The 19602-nt window shown below is 37.6% G+C and overlaps 2 protein-coding genes across 16 annotated transcripts in view; one reads left to right on the top strand and one right to left on the bottom strand.

Moving 5' to 3' along the window:
• KANSL1 (KAT8 regulatory NSL complex subunit 1) overlaps positions 1–4130 on the top strand; it is a 195926-nt gene extending 191796 nt beyond the window's left edge. For all 4 annotated transcript variants that reach the window (XM_070729030.1, XM_070729033.1, XM_070729029.1 and 1 more), the window contains one exon: positions 524–4130. In XM_070729030.1, the coding sequence (XP_070585131.1) occupies positions 524–751 (228 nt within the window). In that variant the 3' untranslated portion in view covers positions 752–4130. The remainder of the gene's footprint in view (positions 1–523) is intronic.
• The window catches only part of LOC139154432 (microtubule-associated protein tau-like), a 98786-nt gene continuing 81547 nt past the window's right edge, over positions 2364–19602 (bottom strand). For 10 of the 12 annotated variants that reach the window (XM_070729041.1, XM_070729045.1, XM_070729034.1 and 7 more), the window contains 2 exons: positions 18698–18810; positions 2364–9000 (listed from right to left, as the gene is read on the bottom strand). In XM_070729041.1, the coding sequence (XP_070585142.1) occupies positions 8785–9000; positions 18698–18810 (329 nt within the window). In that variant the 3' untranslated portion in view covers positions 2364–8784. Of the gene's footprint in view, positions 9001–9773; positions 9904–18697; positions 18811–19602 lie in introns of all 12 variants that reach the window. The other 2 variants (XM_070729036.1, XM_070729039.1) reach the window with 1 other exon arrangement.

The following is a 19602-nucleotide window of genomic DNA, read 5'->3' as shown; positions in this document are numbered from 1 at the left end:
GAGGATTGCCCCGGTTACTACTTTCACTTGTTTCTTTTTAGAATAGAATAGAATAGAATTTTTATTGGCCAAGTGTGATTGGACACACAAGGAATTTGTCTTGGTGCATATGCTCTCAACGTACATAAAATAAAATATACATTTGTCAAGAATCATGTGATACAACACTTAATGATTGTCATAGGGGTCAAATAAGCAATGAAGAAGCAATATTAATAATTAATTAATAATTATTAATATTAATATTAATTACCTACAAAGATTGAAAATATTCTGGGTTTCTGCCCCCAGATTTGGCAGGTGCCAGCTGCATACGGACTGAAAACTACTTTTAGTTGCAGTTCTATCCTGAAAAAATATTTCTGATCTCCAGGTTGCATCTTGCATTGAGTGTTCACCCTCAGCAAAAGTATGCTTCATTGCTGAAGTTGCTCGGTGTCTTTCATTCCAAGGGCTTCCAGTTAAGGTGCAACGGGACACAGAAGTGATGAAGCCTACCAACCTGTCTGCCTTTTCTTTCCAGACTGTACAGCCCTGGGAACGGCGCACTTTCCCACTGACCTACCATCCCAAGACGGAGTATGAGGAACAGACAGACCCACAGGACCGGTCATCACGTTGCACACGGCGCACATCAGGCAGCAAGCCTTCCCGAGAACCAGACACTGACTCTACTTCACCTCCCCTGGCTTGCTTCAAGAGCCGGAATTCAGGGGCTACAGCCACAGTTCAGCGGCCGGCCCACAGATAAGAGAAGGACAGGAAAGCGGAGCAAAAAGAATCCACCAAATTAACTCTTGGCATTAAAAGTTTCTGAAATCTGTGTTTGATATTCAAACATCCTGCCGGGAATTTTCACAGTTTTTAGTGAATTTAAGGAGTTTAGAAACTGTTTTCTTTTTTTCACTCCTTCTCCCACCCCCCACCTTTCTTTCCACATTGCTTTGTCTCTCACACACACCTTATCCAGTGGTCTGATGACGAGAGCCAAGCCTGCCACTCTCCTCCCTGATCGTAGGTGTACACTCCTCAGAAAGGAGAGTGAAGGTGGCTGGTTGACCCTGGAATGAGTTCTCTGGTGAAAGGGTACTTTTATTTTTTTCCTTTTTTTTTCCTTTTACTGTTGAGTGTCTTTTCCTCACCTGCCAACATCACAGTGCCCTCCCTCACCCTTAAAAGTTTAGTGAAGTGAAATTAGTGGTAACAAGTGACGTTTCCTGAAAGAGACCTCCCCCCCCCTCCTATTGCCCACTGGCTCTAGAAAGCACTTGCAATGCAAACTCAAGACCACTTGGTTCCTTAAGGGATAGCTACCCATTGCACCTACTACCAACAAGAAGCTCTTCCCCAGCAACCTTGGATATGTTCTGGGGTTTTCTGCCGCTTCTGAGACAGGCTCTCCAGATGACACAAGAAGTTCAGTTGTGCAAGAAAAAGCAATTTTCCATAATCAGCCTGGATATGTTTTGGATGTTTTATTCATATTGTGTTTTGTTTTTTAATGGCAGATTATTAGTGGGGAGAAGGCTGAGAGCCATCCATTTCAAGAGGAACCTTTTTTTCCCAAGCTTTTCTTTTCCCCCCCTTTTTTTCTGCTGGATGTGATCTAGGGTTACTTTCTTCCCATTCCCTATTACTTACTAACACTTCTCTGTTTTCTTTTATTTTTGCATTCTGTCCATTAGTTTGAAAGCTGTAGGTTATACATCTGCAGCTAAAAGATTGCAATACAGTAGTGTTGAGCCTTAAGTACTGGGAGCGATGTCACAGGAGTCAACAATTTGCCACCCCAGATCCACAAGCCATATAGTGAGTGTGGTGTAATCTCATTGTTCCCTTTTCTTCCATCCTCTATAAAAGAAAAAGTAGTCTATGCATTGTTTGAGATTGCATTTAAATTTGAACGTGTCTTGAGTACCAAAATATCTGTTTTTTCCAGAGAAAGATTGGATGTTGTTTTCACCTCTACCTCTTACTTATCTCAACTGCAACTTACAAGTTTTGAGGCAGAAATGGATCTCAGTTATGTGCAACCCATCCCTACCCCCAACCTACCCCGCCCCAGAATATTGCTGGGACTGAGTTTTGCCAAGCTGACCAGATCTGACCTTTTTTTATATTTTAAACAGGCAATTTTGAGAAATGGACCTCTCCATCCCCTCCTCCCCCCCAGAATGGCTTGGGTTGAGTTTTGCCAAGAACAGATCTGGGCTTTTAAAATTAAAAAAAAAGTTAAAGAGCAGATTGAGAGAACTGAATCTGCCAGCCCCCCTCCTCCTCCCCCCAGTTGAAAATGACTTAAGCAAAGTCTTGCCAAGCTGAACAGATTTACTTTTTGTTTAAATTTAAGGAGCAGGTTTTCACACACACACACACCTGAAAATGACTGGGGCTGCCTTTTGACAAGCTGAACAGATCTGGGTTTGTTTGTTGGTTTAATTTAAAGAGCAAATTTAAGAGAGAACTGGATCTCACTCGTGATCCACCCTCCCCCCTTCCCCACACACACTTGAAAATGGCTTAGGCAGAGTCTTGCCAAGCTGAACAGATTTTTTTTTTTTAAAAAAATTAAGGAACAGATTTTCTCCCCCCTGAAAATGATTTTGGCTGCCTTTTGCACAAACTGAACAGATCTGGATTGGTTGGTGGGTTTTAATTTAAAGAGCAGATTTGAGAGAGAGAGAACTGATTCTTAGTCGTGGTCCGTCGTCGTCCCCTTGAAAATGACTTGGACTAAGTTTTGCCATGTTGAACAGATCTGGGTTGGGTTGGTTTTTTTAATTTAAAGAGCAGATTTGAGAGAACTGAATCTCAGTCACAGTCCCTCTCCCCACCCACCCCTCCGAAAATGGCTTAATCAGAATTTTGCCAAGCTGACCAGATCTTTTTTTAAAAAAAATTAAAGCACAGATTTGAGAGAACTGAATCTCAGTCCGGATTTCTCCCCCTTGAAAATGGCTTTGGCGGAGTTTTGCCAAGCTGAACAGATCTGATTTTTTAATTAATTTATTTGTGGAGCAGCCCCCAAAAATGACTTGGACCGACTTTTGCTAAACTGAACAGATTTTTTTTTAAAAAAAATTTAAAAAGCACTTTTGAGAGAAATGAATCTCAATCATATCCCCCCATCCCCCCCCCCCCCTTTTCCGGCAAATGGCCTGGGCTGATTTTTGCCATGATGAACAGATCTTTTTTTTATTATTATTATTATTATTTAAGGATTAGTTTTGAGAGAGAAATAAATCTCAAATCTTTTTTTTTCTTTCTTGAAAATGGCTTGGGCTGATTTTTGCCAAGCTGAACAGATCTGTTTTTTTATTATTATTATTTAAGGATTAGTTTTGAGAGAAATCTCAAATCTTTTTTTTTCTTTCCTGAAAATGGCTTGGGCTGACTAGCCAAGCTGAAAAGATCTGATTTTTTTTTTTAATTTAAATTGTAGTTTGAGAGAGAAGTAAATCTTGAGTCTTTTTTTTTTCTTCTTAAAAATGACTTGGACTGATTTTTGTCAAGTTGGAACAAATTGGAATTTATTTTAATTTAATTTAAGGCCATTGTCCTCCCTTCACTTCCCTGGTCACTCCCATATTTTGCACACCAATCCATTGTAATGTTTTCCTGACCTTAGCAGTGTGGCTGTTGGTCCCTGTCCTGTTGTTAAGCATTGCGCCTGTCTTCTGTATTAATCACATCACCAAAAAAGGAAGAAAAAAAAAAACGTTTTTCTCATTTTGTAATCGTAACAAAATAGTAGCTAAACTGCTTAATGGTTGGGGGTTTTTCACAATTTTCAACATTACCTAAAGTTTTTGTTCTGCTCTAGTTTATTTTTTATTAAAAAAAGGAAAAACCCAATGCTACTATATCCCTCTGCATTAAGTGCTTTTCTATTTATAAAGTTGAAAATTCTGAATAACCGTCTTAGCGTTAAAAAGGAAAAAAATACAAAAAATAAAAATAAAACCCACCTTGTATTTTGTAAATATTTCTTTTCCTGCTTCAAGCTGTGTAATGTCCTTGTTATATAGAAATGCTTTTCTTCAGAGAAGCTGATCTTTGTTTAATGTCTTGATTCTGTTGGCCAAAGCACCAATGTGTGCTTATAAAAAAAATTAAAAAAATTTAAAAGTTAAGCAAAGTGCTATAATTTATTGGGGAATAATATGGGGAAACTACATTGTAAGGCTTTTAGAGAATTAAGGAAACTACTTCAACAGAGAACACTGGTTTCATTTTTGGATTGTAAAAATCTTTAAATGAGTTTTAGGAACTATGGATACTATTTCAAAGAAATAGTACCTTTTTCAGACAGGCGATTTAGCCAGGATTTTGAGAATTTTACTTTTTATGACAAGTAGCTGAATGAAAATGAATGCTATTTATGGAATGGGCAAATAAATGCTGGAAGAAATGGAAGGTGCAAAGATGATCACAGTTGCCTTAATCAGCTTGGCGTGTGCACCATCCCATCCTTTCAATAAAAGGGAAGGTCATTGAGCCTTAGTTCTGATGATAAATGGTACATTCAGTCTGGGAGCTTTTATTAATGGCAATTTGGAAGACGTTTGCCCCTGCTTATGTCTGGGAAGTTTTCTTCAACAAAGACAATACATTTCATTATTGTAATAATGACTTTTTATTTCCAAATTCACTTTTACAGCAACAGTCAGTGTAAACCAGTTGTTAAAACACACAAATACAACATGGACAGTTACAGACAGGTAGCTAAGCTAGGATGACCATACGGAGATCTCATGCCCTTCCCGCCCCCTCCCGGTTTCCCCATCTCTGAAAAAAAACTTTTAAAAAGGAATGATGGCGTTTTCCAAACTCCATTGTCCCTTTTTTATACTTGCAATTTATGTAATAAAGCCCCATTTTGTGAACTTCAAAACCAATATGTCATGTTTTAACACTTTTAAACCCCTAGATATGTATATTTATATACCAAGACAAGACACAAGCCAGTCAGTTTAAGATGGCTTTGGTCTGGAATCACCATGGGTCTTCGCCATCTGGGGGAAAACGTCTGTGAATCCTAGAAGGACACAAAGTCAATCAAAATACAGTTGGGAAATGGGACCTATGATTAAAGAAAATGGCTAAAAGAGGGTATGTGAAAGAATTCAGAACACTTAAATAGGTGGGCAATGCTTGGGAAAGAGGAGGATTTAAGCACTAGTAAATACGTGAATGGAGACAAGGCATAATTTTCAGAAAAAGAACTTAAGAACCAATACGCTTTCTAGAAGTAGAGCATGACTGCTCTTCACTGTTGAATGCTGAAGAAAGAGTTATCAAATGTGGGGATGCTTTTTAGGCTCATACTACTACAGTAGCTGCTAAGGATATTGTAAGATTTTCCAGCCCAAAGTCCTCAAACGCAAGCAAAAAGAAATCACAATGGCATGGTGTATAGCTTTGCAGTGAAAACATTTTCCCATTTTGATTATTTTTAGATTTAAAAAAGAATAAAGCTACCATCCTAACTTAACTACAGAGGTAACAACAGGCTTATAAATGACTGGAAAGTGACTGTTGATGTACAGATGAATCCTCTGCAAAATCTTCTCTTCCAATTGAGCGTTATCTTGGAGTAAAATACCTCCTCAGCTCTAGAAGCTATCCATTACTATCCAACCACTCTCCCCTTCAGATCCCACAAGTTCTGCTTGTCAAAACTTTTTCCACATGATCCAGATGATTGATTAGCATACAAAAATGAGGAAGCTGCAGCTCTCTTTTGAACTGATGGAGCAAGTGATTTCCCTCTGACTTTTATCTTGGTACTGAAAAAGGATGGCAGAGCCACAGATGAACATCATGTTTTACAGTGAATCAAATGGGCAATGCTGCTGACCAAGAATTGTCAACTTGTGTGATTTGTTCAACCTGGCGCTGCTCCTCTATCCATTCCTCCTCCCCCAGAATATGATAGATATTAAGGATCATAAAGCAAATGATAATAGCCGGGCCTTCTTTTAATTGGCTTTGAAACACAATGTTCCTTTTTACCTACTATTTGTTGCCTACTAAGGTATCCTAATTTTGGTAATTTCAAAATTACAGACTTGAAATCACATTAACATGTTAAAAAATAGATTGCTTCCAGAGCAAACCAGTTTTCTTAAAAGCCCTTTCAACTTTGATCATTGTCAATTTTTGCCGTCAACCAAACACATGCAAACCAGACTTTGAGTTAGCATCATTACTTTTGATCACATGCGTGAAATTACAGCATGCAGAGATAAACTCATCTCTTTTATCACTTGTTGGCTCAACCTAGAAAAGATACAAGCTGGGATTTTCATTACAATCCAAAGGGATACCGTGAACTAGGTTGGAAAGGGTTAATCACCAAGGAAGTTTCCTGTCATTGCTCTGAGTGTATTGTAGAAGAGCAACCAAAAAACAATTCAATAGGTAGTGATGAACACCATAATGATAGTATATACTGCAAGCTTCATTTATTATGGAAAGAATGACGCATCTCTAAAATCAACTAGATGTTCCTGGGTGCTCTTAAAGCACTCCACTATAATGTCTATAAAAATCCTTATTTTTATGTTCTTTTGAAATTTCCATCAAGTGATCCTAAAAAAATGCAATTTCAAGCATCTATCGCTAAATCTGGTAGAAAGGGACAAACCAGTTATTCACAATTTCTGCTTGGTTTAATTTGTTGCCCTTTGCAGATATATTTCATATAGCACATGCTTGGAGAAGTATTTTTGTTTTGAAAATTTAAAATTAGGGTGAAGGAGAAGAGCCTTTTCATTTACAGTACACTTGCTGGAGCAAATCAGCAGTTTCTAAATATTGTCAGACTCTAAATTTACTCATAGCCACTATGCAAGATGGGAATTGTAATCCAGTAATATTTTTGTGGAACATCAAATATATCCCTTTAGCATAGAAAAATTTCTCCGAACAAGCAGCAGCATGTGGGGAAAAGCTTTAAATCAGTGCTTCCATGCAACTTGCCTTATGAAAATTATATTTCTTCACAGTGGATCAATTAAAGTCCACAGATTATCAGAAATCAAATGTCTTTTTTAGCAGTACGTGGCATTGCAGTGAATGAGTTTAACAGTAGATGCACATCCCTCATTCTTATAGCTGGTTCTTATGACAACTGCTATTTCTGAATTACAACTCCCAGGATCCCTAACAGCTTGATTTATACTCATGTAGTTGAGTGCAAATCGTAATTCTGCAATATCTGAGGTACTGAAGAGTCTCTTGAGTAATGAACAACTAGTAACTGAATAGTAACTATTGAGTGTACTTGCTTCTGGCTACGACTTCTGAAGTGTGATGCTTCTTTCAAATACACAAATATTACATAAAGATGTATGAAATATAGGTCAAAATATACATGTTCCCACTTCTGCTGAACTGGTGTCCTTTCACGCAATTGTCCTTCCTAAAAAACACCTGCATGCACCATAAATAAGTACATCAATTCCTTTATTTTTAAATATGCCTAGAGCCATACCTCTATCTCACAAATTTCTACATTTACAAAAAACATTGGAACAACCAGGCCAATTGGGCTGAACACAAAGGCAAGTTTGCTTCTTCCCCAGCAACTCTGGACAAATTTTTATGTTGTGACAAAATCATGGAGGTTGAAGGTGAGATGGGCAAAAGAGAGGCAATAGTTACTGTTTGAAAAAGAGAAAAAAGAATGTAACTGATCCAATAAAATTAAAGGAACTTAGCATATAAGAAATTAAGTCTGATTATTTTAGTAGGATGATTATACAGCCTAAAGTCAAAGGTTAATTTTAGGTACAAACAAAAATAGATAAGCTATTGCCTTTAAAATGTATCATTTCAGTTAAAGAGAACTGGCATTCTGCAGGCTTTCAAGGCAGTTTTGGCTTATGTCTTTATTATCCAAAGCATGCAGTTTTATCTTGAACTTAAACCTGGTTCACAAAAATTCTCAGTACCAAAAAGAATAGATGAGTATGTAACATAACAGTCCTTTCAAAAGCTCTTTTTCATATATCAAAATTTCTCCTTCAAAGGGAGAAATACGTATACTTCAAATATTAAAGCCTAGCATTCCAGCTCTAGCAGGACAGACATTTGAAGTAGAAGGTATGTTTGTACACTGGAAATCTCTGGACCTGCATTAACTTCTATACTAAATCAGTAGCCATGACTGTTAAAGGGGTCATGAGGCTTCTGTGCCTTAAATTTCAATGAAAAAAAAATTGGCCAAGTAATGAGCATGTACAGCAGAATTTATCATTTTACATCCCCAAGTTCTAGATTTCAAACATCACAAGTTTATCTGTATTCAATTACATTTATTTTTGTTCTGGGGTGAGGTGAAGTGATGGGAGACTTTTTAAAAGAATATTCAATATAGGATGGGAATCTTTGTTTCCAAGCAGTGGTGGGTTCTAAAACCCCTTACTACTGGTTTGTGTGCATGCTCACGCAACACTTCTGCATATGCGCAGAAACTTATGCACATGCGCAGAAGCATCCTGCGTGGGTGGGTGGAGCCTACCACCGCTGGCGCTACCAGCTCTTAGAACTAGGCTGAACCAGGGGGGAACCCACCGCTGCTTCCAAGTTGTTAATTATTATGAAATCCTAAGACCACAGATGACTTTAACTAAAGGAAGGAAAGGAACAGATTAGAATTGATATTAACTTAAAATAAATAGGAATGATGAGGGATGTAGATGGGGAGGGGGGGGGAGAGAACAAAAAGAAAGGCCAGAGTTAATTTTTCTCTTATTATCTCCAACCACTAGAATACAATCACAAGCCTTGCTTGGCCAAGGAAGCAGAAACTTCATCAGCCAATGTCGCCAGTTGAGGGGAGTCCACCATGTTGATGCTTCCAGTCGAAGAGACATTGCTAAGGCGACGAGGAGAAGCATCTCCAGAAGCAGTGGGTGATTTGTAGACAATTTCAGCTCCATGATCAGTCTTGGCTTTGGCGTTCTCACGAAAGCTCAATTTGTGGCTCTCAATCTGAAATGAGACAAAGTGAAACGGCAAGGATAGGATGAGGCAGGGAATTAAAACCTTCTCTCACTTCAATCATAAGTTAGTAGAGCCAAGATGGTTCACCCTACGGAAATATTCTCATATATTCATATGTGATCCTTCTTGCCAATCACAAAGTTTTGATTATCTACAGTTACTTGACCAGCATATCCTGATATTTAACTACAGTATTATATAAAATCCATGCTACAAATTACCCAGATATAGAAGATATAAACCTTTGTGCAAAAATAGTAACTTTTTACAAAAACAGCTTTTCAGATGCAATGAAATATTTCACAGGAAATATTATGCTCCTCTGAATTCTGGATGATAGATTGGATTCAAAATTTAGACACACAAGAACTCCTTAAAATACTTTGCAGATGAATGTGAAGGGTGGTGGTGGGGAGGATTGATTGTAACACAAGACAAACTGAGGGGGAAGCCCTAAAAAATTAGGTAAACTCTCCTTCCAAAATTACAACCTGCCTTCTTCAAATAAGTCAATCTGTCTCTGCCACCCCAATTCTATCTATTCATCCAACCCAACATTAAGAGGTGCAGAATTCCTGTTTTTTTATCACATAGGGGCACCTAACATTCCTCAGCACTCATTTAATACAACTTTTTTCCAACTGGAAAAAGAAAGAATAGGAATGAAATTATTGCAGCCACCCCCCAGCCCCCCAGCCAGTTTTGGGCATCTAATTCCCTTCTTGCTCTCACAAAGCTTATGACAACAGGTAACTACTTACTGACATCACATGGGTGCAAGTCGGGGAGTGGGCTCTCCTCAGGGATGGAGGGCTCCGTGATGGGGGAAGGAAGCCCATCCTTATTGGGGCAGTTTTGTACACGGTTCTTGTCTTCCTTGCCCTTCTCTCTCTGCATGTGGGTGGAGAAGGTCAGTGGGATGCAAAATAGCATCGTAAAATAAGATGACAATGAAACCAAAACTTTTCAATGGGGAGGAAGGGACACATGGAACAGAAGGAAGAGAAAGCAGCAAGAAATATGAAAAAGGAGCTACGGCAACTGAAGATGAAGAATGTAAGAACTAAAGAAGAAGAATCACATAACACTGACCTGACTCCGAATACTACAAAGGATGGCTGTTACTAATAATTCATTATGGACTATTAACCTGCAGTGACTTAATAAACCAGCAAGGTCAAGCACTTTTTGCAGCCTAGTCTGCAGATAGGAACATTAATTTGCCCTTCAAAATGTGAACCAAGCAATAAAGGAAAGATCCATGGCCAAAATGGGGGTGGGGCCTTAGTCCCTCCATCACTAGCTTCATACATAGATACATGGATGGCAACACTGGAAAAACAGATGATGTCAGACCCAGTTACACCTAATTCAGGTGTCGTAGGGCTAATAATAAAGCCCCATTTTCAGTGGATCTACTCTATTTCTAATTATTTCTACGGTTTCTTCCCTATGCCACTGATTCTCAACTTGCGTCTGCAGATTTCCGAGGAGCTGTGATGTTGTCACAAGGGCGTCTGTTAAGCTCAAAGAAATGTTATGATTTAAATCTAACGTTTTAGGGGTCTCTGCCCGTGGTCCATGGACATAACAGATATTTAAAGTGGGTCCATGGTGAAGAAAATGTTGAGAACCACTGCCCTTAAAAAGATAATGTATCTGGAGGGTACATGCATTATCAATTTGTAATTTGTTTTTAACCCACTAATGTTCTTTCCTTCAAGCTGTTCAGTAGGCATAAAAGGAAATGCCAAATGCAACAATGGACACATTTCAAAGTCCAGATTTCCCTTAAAAATAAATCTGGAAATGGATAATATATAGTCTTATATCTACATTAAAGCCTTCTCATTCATCCAAAAAGAGAGATATAGCTGAGGTGCTATATGATAATCTCTGCTTAACACCAGTAATCTGAAGCAGAGACTCCATTATTAAATGACACAGTCATAAATTTAAAAAAAGTAGTTTTGACAGTCCCAGTTTTTATTAAATAAATTGTGTGTGATCATTAAGCAAGGATCTGTAACTGCCAGATCTCTAACTACCACTTGTTTGGTGGCATTTTAAGCATGAATGGTTGCTGAAAAAGTGGTTGGGAAATGAGGATTACCTGTAAGGCCAGAAATAATATCACCTAATGTTTCTAGTCAACTGCCATTTCATGACTGGATTCAAACTATGGCAGCCATTTTATGAATGGGCAACTCTTTCTCCAACTGCAGCTGTTTTCCTTAAGTACTAAGTACGGGACTAAAGCTACAATCAAGCACATCTATTGACTTGCCAAATTATCCCAACGGTGATTCAGAAGGAAGAAACAATGCAGAAAAGGAGTAAGAAATGCAAAAGTTGTGTCAATATCAGTGAGAGAAGGATAAGGAAGCAGAAAAGTCCTCCCATCAGAAGCCAGGACACTCATTGGAAAGAACTAATGAGAACAAAAAGTTTTATAAAGATATTAAAATGAGATGCATCTGAGTGGAAAGGACTGAAATGCATGTGAGTGGAGCCTCCCTCCCCAAGAGAGGAACAACAGATGAGGCACATACAAACAAAAAAATAACTTGCATTAATGGGTCAGATTGTGGTTTCAAAGCCCATGCTACATTTTTGTTGCTAGCCCTGAAACTGTGAATATAGCAATCTAAACTGGGATGCCAATTTACAAGAAAAATAGCTAGGTTTAGATAGCTTGTGATTTCAATCTCACAAAATTTAAGAGATGAAAACTTTTACTGCACAAAGATAAATATAACAACTACCAGCAGCTGTTCCTGGAGGTATAACAGTGGTGGGTTGCTACCAGTTCGCCCCGGAGTAGTGGCGGCGGCAGGAGGCTCCAGCCATCTGCCCAGACATCATCAAAAACGCTCTGAGCAGAAGCGTTGCACACGTACGCTCCCATTCCAGGACCAGTAACAAAGGTAAATGAAACCCACCACTGAGTTATACCTAGAGTAGTGGCTTGAAAAACTGACTGGAGCGGGGTGGGGTGATTCATAAGGTTGATTCAGTCATATGAACATCCTGGTCCAAATAATGTTTTTATTTACTTTCTTATTTCTTCATTGCTCTACTTTCTATAATAACACTAAGATGTTGTGTAATAGTTTTTAAATGTGCACAATGAATAAAAAAGAATATTATACAATACTTTTGTTTGAAACCCACCATCAACAATTTGAAAGACCAGATTACAAAGCTATGTTTCTTTTCTATACTGCTACTGCAATAAAAACACAGTTTCTCAGCCTTTCCACTCACCCTCTTAAAAATTATACACTGCATTCTGCTGACACCATGTTCCACTTTCTATTACAATGCTGTCTTAATAATGCATACTGAAGGCACAAGTTGAATCGCTGAATAATGCCTAAGAAAGTATTTATTTTCTGAAGATTTGTTACTGAAATAGAGTAGTTGCACATAAAACAGTAGCCTTGAAAATTGCTTAATTATTATAATTATATGGTTGTTAGTATATTTCCAATTTTAAATTACTATGAATCAACCAAATAGAAACTTACCAGAGTTAATTTCTCTTTTGCCACCTAGTGGGATACTTAGGCTGGGTGAGATTTATTTAGCTCTTTGTTATCAGATGTAATTCCAGACATATTCTCATTTCTCTCAATTGCTGGTAATTTTGTATATTTGTGAGCACAGAAAATCTTAATTTACACAAATCAGAAAGTTGATGTTGCTTTCATAAAGGAGATCCTTAACTAGTCAGTTTTTTAAAACTTGAAAAGTTTTCAAAATTTTATTTCCTGCTACTTCAATGTGTTTGCAACTTTTGGTTGCAATAATGAATATATTTGGGGACATCATAATACATTGCCTTTTCTGACTTGTAGCAAATCAATTTCTTTTCTTTCCCAGTTCTTATCTGAAGAAGACATTTTGAACTTTGCTAGACATCTTTGCATATACCCTCTAAATAAGATAACTCGCTAGTGATTCACAATACAGTGTTCCCTCGATTTTCACCGGGGATGCGTTCCAAGACCGCCCGCGAAAGTCAAATTTCCGCGAAGTAGAGATGCGGAAGTAAATACACTATTTTTGGCTATGAACAGTATCCCAAGCCTTCCCTTAACACTTTAAACTCCTAAATTACAATTTTCCATTCCCTTAGCAACCATTTAGACTATTACTCACCATGTTTATTTATTAAAGTTTATTTTAAAAAATGTTTTTTAAAGGCAGACGAAAGTTTGGCAATGACATATGGTGTCATCGGACAGGAAAAACCATGCTATAGGGGAAAAAAACGCGAAGTATTTTTTAATTAATATTTTTGAAAAACCGTGGTATAGACGTTCCACGAAGTTTCAACCCGCGAAAATCGAGGGAACCCTGTATTCTTTTTGCTTAGACATAAAGGGGGTAAGTATCTCACTCTCTTTCTGATGTAATAATAGTTTTCCTCTTGATAACCCTTCCATGTGAAGGAGATTCACATGACTTGTTTCAATTCACAAAGTTTGGTAAACAAACTCAACTGACATAACCTACTTTTATTCATTATTTTTACAATTCTGTCTTTTCAACTCTAAGTCAATTGTTTTTTGAACCAATGTTATTATAATATCCCAAAGGTGCTTTTTCAAAAGGCAACTTTTGACATTTCTCATTCAAGAAGTTTCTTTAGTTCTGGAAGTCTTCTAGGTAAAACAAAGCCCAATTGACTTGAAAAAGTATCTTTGGAATAATCATTACCTGAATGACTGAGAAACTCCATAGACATTTAGTTATGTTATTATAATACTTATAACAAGTGGTGCTCAATTTCTTTAACTTCAATCTCAGGGACTTCAGCTCTGTAAATGCCTAGCTGGAGGGAGAAACACTGATCTTTGCAATAATCTTCCTTCAGCTCACTCACCTCAAAACATATTCACTATTACCGTATTCCCCAGAAAATAAGACCTTGTCTTATATTTTTTTGAACCCAGAAATAAGTGTTTGGCCTTATTGCTATTCATTCAAAAACCTGATTGGGTTTATTATCAAGAGATATCTTATTTTGGGGAAACTTGGTATAAATTTCCTCAAAATGCCTTTTTTTACTGAAGGCAAATCATGTCAGACTAATCTCATTGATTTCTTTGACTATGTCACGAAGGTGTTGGATGAAGGTGGTGCCGTGGATATTGCCTATCTGGACTTCAGCAAAGCCTTTGATACGGTTCCACATAAAGAGCTGATAGATAAATTAGTGAAGATTGGATTTAATCCCTGGATAGTTCAGTGGATTTGCAGCTGGCTGAAGCGTAGACATCAGAGGGTTGTTCTTAATGGCGAGTATTCCGAGCAGAGCCTGGTTACAAGCGGTGTGCCCCAAGGGTCTGTCCTGGGTCCTATTCTTTTTAATATGTTTGTGAGTGACACAAGGGAAGGTTTGCCTACTTGCCGATGACTCTAAAGGGTGCAATAGGATTGATATTCCTGGAGGCATCTGTAATATGGCAAATGATTTAGCTTTACTAGATGGTCAAAGCAATGGAAACTGCAGTTTAATGTTTCCAAATGTAAAATAATGCACTTGGGGAAAAGGAATCCTCAATCTGTGATAGCAAAAACTTTAGAAGAGAAGGATTTAGGGGTAGTGATTTCTGACAGTGTGGTCAGGCAGTAGGGAAAACAAGTAGAATGCCTGGCTGCATAGCCAGAGGTATAACAAGCAGGAAGAGGGAGATTGTGATCCCGCTGTATAGAGCGCTGGTAAGACTACATTTTGAATACTGTGTTCAGTTCTGGAGACTTCACCTACAAAAAGATATTGATAAAAATGAACAGGTCCAAAGACGGGCTACAAAAATGGTGGAAGGTCTTAAGCATAAAACCTGTCAGGAAAGACTTCATGAACTCAATCTGTATAGTTTGGAGGACAGAAGGGAAAGGGGGGACATGATCAAAACATTTAAATATGTTAAAGGGTTAAATAAGGTTCAGGAGAGAAGTGTTTTTAATAGGAAAGCGAACACAAAAACAAGGGGGCCCAATCTGAGGTTAGTTGGGGAAAAGATTAGAAGTAACGTGAGAAAATATTATTTTATTGAAAGTGTGGTAGATGCTTGGAACAAACTTCCAGCAGAGGTGATTGGTAAATCCACAGTAACTGAATTTAAAGATGCCTGGGATAACTATATATCCATCCTAAGATAAAATACAGAAAATAGTATAAGGGCAGACTAGATTAGGTCTTTTTCTGCTGTCAATCTTCTATGTTTCTTTGTTTCTAAAAGTATCAATTAATTCAGCAATTATTCACATAAGAATTAATTCTTATTTGCGAACAGAATCATTATTTCTGCTGTAAAAGTAATTTATGAGTATATAATTTATGAGCAGTTATAAGAGTTTACAATAAAATTAATGCATCTCATTGTCTTCTATAGCATCCTTGAGAATTATCAGTATAGGCAGTGATCAGTATAGGGACTGATTTTTAAAACTGTTTTTTAAATTTTGCATTTGTATTCATTGTATTGTTTTTTCATTGTTGTGAGCCGCTCCGAGTCCTCGGAGAGGGGTGGCATACAAATCTAATAAATAAAAAATAAAATAAAATAAAATAAAATAAAATAAAATAAAATAAAATAATAAAATAAATAAAATAATAAAATAAAATAAAATAATAAAATAAAATAAAATAATTAAATAAAGTTTTTTTTCCACACCAAAAGGGAATGTCCAGTGAGCAGAAGTGTCCTCAAGAAGGTACTTTTTTTATACACTACATTAAACTGGCAGGTTTTTAACAAAACATACCTTTAATTTGGCCAGATTAATCCAACTCAAATTTTGGAATACAAAGCTAATACCTTTAAGACAACTCCTAATCAGTGCAGATATTCCAACATTGGCTCCAGAGTGGCAGTCTAAATTGCTACCTTTTGTACCATTCATGAAGAGCAACCCTAGGTAGAGCACATTGCAGAAATGTAATGCTATCAAGGATAAGATTAAACAAGATTTTAAAAACAGACTTTTTTGGAATGTTTGCAGCTGAAATCGAAAACATTATTGGGCAAAATTCCTGCTATGGGAACCAGTATTTGGCAACAAGATGCTCCAGATTTTCAGGAACAGCATGACCCAGAAAAAAAACAAAGGCCTAGCCATAATTGACTAACAGTGCTCCATTTTGCCTTGTTTCATCCTCAAACAATGCAATACTGCGAGTGATCAGACAAACAATTCCACTGAATTTCTCCCTATCCAGCTCAGGTTATCTACCAGTCTGAACCAGGTGGAAAAATGAAAACAAGTATGCAATTAACTTCTAAGCACATTCCACTGACTTCAACCTCCCTGAAAGCTGTCCTTACAGAAAATATCCTTATTCCCTATGAAGATGACAGCAATTGGTAATATTTACACCCTGCAGAAGATAACACGTTTGTCCTTTCAACAACCTAGAAGCAATTATTCGAGCAAGTAATGATCTAGAGGGACAGAGCAAGGAGATTGTGAAATTTGAGATAATCTTCAAAGGTACCCTATGATACCTTCATATATGAAAACAGTATTAAATCATCAAAACAGCCAGATTCATTGTAGACTTCATTATCCAACAGGGCCAAGAAATATTTCTCCTCCCTACTGCTCTGTCTGAAATATTAATTGCTGTTGCATTTCTTTTGACATTTACAGGTGCAGTTAAAAGCAGGGGTTATATTATGTTATTTCTCTGATGATCCGAATGTTTTCTTCTTTTGAACTACAAAAGAGAAATTCCTGTTTTAGCAGTAGATCTTGTGAAAAAGAAGATGGTCAGATTGCCATATCTTTAAAAATACTGTAGTTAGACAAGTAGTTAGTTTCCCACAGCTAGTGTAGAAAAATCAGAATAATTTCCAAGGGCAGGATATGACTTTTCTTAATATTCTGGCAGAAATGTATTTTTTAAAAAAATCTAAGAATGAGAAAAGCTTGTTTAGGAACCTGGTGATACATATCTTTATCCTGGCACTGGCCTTCTATAGAATGCTTTGGTAGTGGGGTACGGTCACTGATTTAAAATGCTAAGTTCCGCTCCAAAGCCTTTTAACACATCAGATGGTCAGTAAGACAAGAAACAAGAAGAATGTTTTCCAACCAAGTCAAGATTACAGTAGCATGACATGGATATTTCTGGATCTGGTGTGCTTTTGTGATTTAGCCACACTGTTGTAATAATATTTTCTGTGCAGGTAAAAAATGTTTGTTCTATGGAAGAATCCTTGTAAGGATTAGAGACAATGTTCCCTCTAAGCTGCGCGGCAGTGCATGTAACAAGAGAACAGTGCGCAGCAATTTTCAACTGTCGTACGCAGTTTTCTAACATTAAAAGGATCATTGATTAGAGAATATGGAGATGTATCAAAGGGATAATATCCAAAACAAGAAATCATTCATCCTTGTCGATGTTCCAAATGCCTCAAAATCTTGCAGAATTGAATATTTATTTTTAGAGATTTAGAGATCATTTCTCTCGCATTCTCTCTTCTAAGAGAATATAGTTATTGTTCAAGACCATTCCTAAATAACCACATTCTTTCTAAATAATTCCAAATGTGAATCTACCAGAGAAATATTTGAATTTTCCTTCTATCGGTTCAACAAGAAATATCCATGTGAAGGATTTAAAGGAGTTCTAGGAGAGGGGCAGCCTATAAATCCAATTAATATAATATCAATACATAGTCTAAAATCTGGTTTGAGAAAGAGGCAAGAAGATGGGATCATAAAACAAAACTAACAGTATCATTTTCAACTTCATTGCGCAAACTGGTTCCTTCTATACTCACACTTTACAAAGGAACATCTGATAACTTGCTGAGTATGCTTCCAGTGTGGCAGCTTTGTTGTTTAGGTATGTCTGTACACATCTGAAAGTGCTTGTTGGAAAATGTACCAAACATGGATGAAAAGAGGGATGACTTCTTTAGTAAAGGCATTCCATACAAGGAGAAATTTATCTGTGCCTTGCCCTTTCCTCTTGGCCACCCGTTTTTGAAGGAGACCAACCTGAGAAGTTTATTTGAGCTTGTATATACAGTAGTCCCTCACCTATCGCTGGTGTTACGTTCCAGACCTGGCCGCGATAGGTGAAATCCGCTATGGGGAATTTATCGACTGATAGTACTTATTTAAGTATTTATATTGTAATTGTTTGGTAAGTTTTCATTGTTTTAAGTGTTTATAAACCCTTCCCACACAGTATTTATTTTAGATACAGTATTTAAATACAGTATTTACAATTTTAGATTTTTTTTTTTTAAAAAAAAAACCTGCCAATCGAGTTCGGCGGGCTGTTTAAATCTGCTGATCGACTTCCTCAGAAACCCGCGATGAAGTGAAGCCGCAGTAGGTGAAGCGCGGTATAGCGAGGGACTACTGTAGCATCTATTAGCTCCTAGTTGCTTCTTTACAATTACGAACAGCTGCTGGTTTAGTCAATGTCTTAATATGCTTCAGTTGGCACTGGGGATATTTAACAGAGATTGTGCTATGAAAATTGGGACTTAGTAAGAATTGTGTTAAGACTTAAATTAGCACCGTTCCAGAATTAGATGTTTAGATAGAGATACTATTTCTCAAAGCTTAATGTAATTATTGCCCTACAGCTTCCTAGGCAAACCAGCCCCTATCACCTACACAATGAAAAATAGCAGGAGAAAAATCTTTTTACCTTCCTATTTCCTCCTCCAGGAATATGGGTGATGTTATCTAATGACCCAATTTTAGATTGCACTTTATCTTTGAAATCCAGTTTCTCAGATTTCACCTCTACCAGTCCACCACCTAAGGAAAAATGAGCAGGATTAATAGATATCAAAAGGAACATACTGTATAATGATGACTTCTGAAGAAAATACTTTTCTATGTTTGTCAAACCCCCGACTCCCGAAGCAGCCACATCCCTTCATTAACCTGCTTTCCCAGCTCCTTTCACCACTGCCAAGTGCAGGGCAACAAAAGTAGTCTGTGCGACTGCAAAAAAAAAGTAGTTCAAACCTTCTCAACTTCTCACAAAAAAATAAGATCTCGCAAAGTTAGAATGTCTGAACTATTATTTTTTTTTAACCAGTGTCACGGAGATTACTTTTGTTGCCCTGCGCACGGTGGCTAACTGGGCCTTTGCATGTGTGCATACACCGCCTGTGCGTATATGCACCTGCCTCCTGTGGATGCTCATGCAAGCCAGGATGGCATAGGTGGGGCCCAAGCAACATGGGTCGGACCTTTACAATTTCCAAGAGGGCCGTGTGCACACCTGACCTTATCAAAGGCCAGATCTGGCCTGCGGGCCTTGAGTTTGACACCCCTGATCTAAACTGATGAACCCCAGTCTTTCTACACTGCTTCTTTTTTCTAACTCCCTGTTTTCTAGACCCCTGTATAAGAAAGAAGTAAAACAGGCAGGGCTTAAGTAAGACTCAAAAAACTACTGGATAAGGTTTATTCCAAGAGCAAATTATATCCCCTAATAAAAGTTTGGAAATTGATGTCCCCCAAAACTTTACTGCCCACTGGTGTTGACCTCACCCAAAATTCCTTAGAGGTCAATAAGGGACATGCATAAGCACACCAGAG

Source organism: Erythrolamprus reginae, chromosome Z (assembly GCF_031021105.1).
Source record: "Erythrolamprus reginae isolate rEryReg1 chromosome Z, rEryReg1.hap1, whole genome shotgun sequence".
Lineage (NCBI taxonomy): Eukaryota > Metazoa > Chordata > Lepidosauria > Squamata > Dipsadidae > Erythrolamprus > Erythrolamprus reginae.
This window is presented reverse-complemented; position numbering and strand designations above follow the sequence as displayed.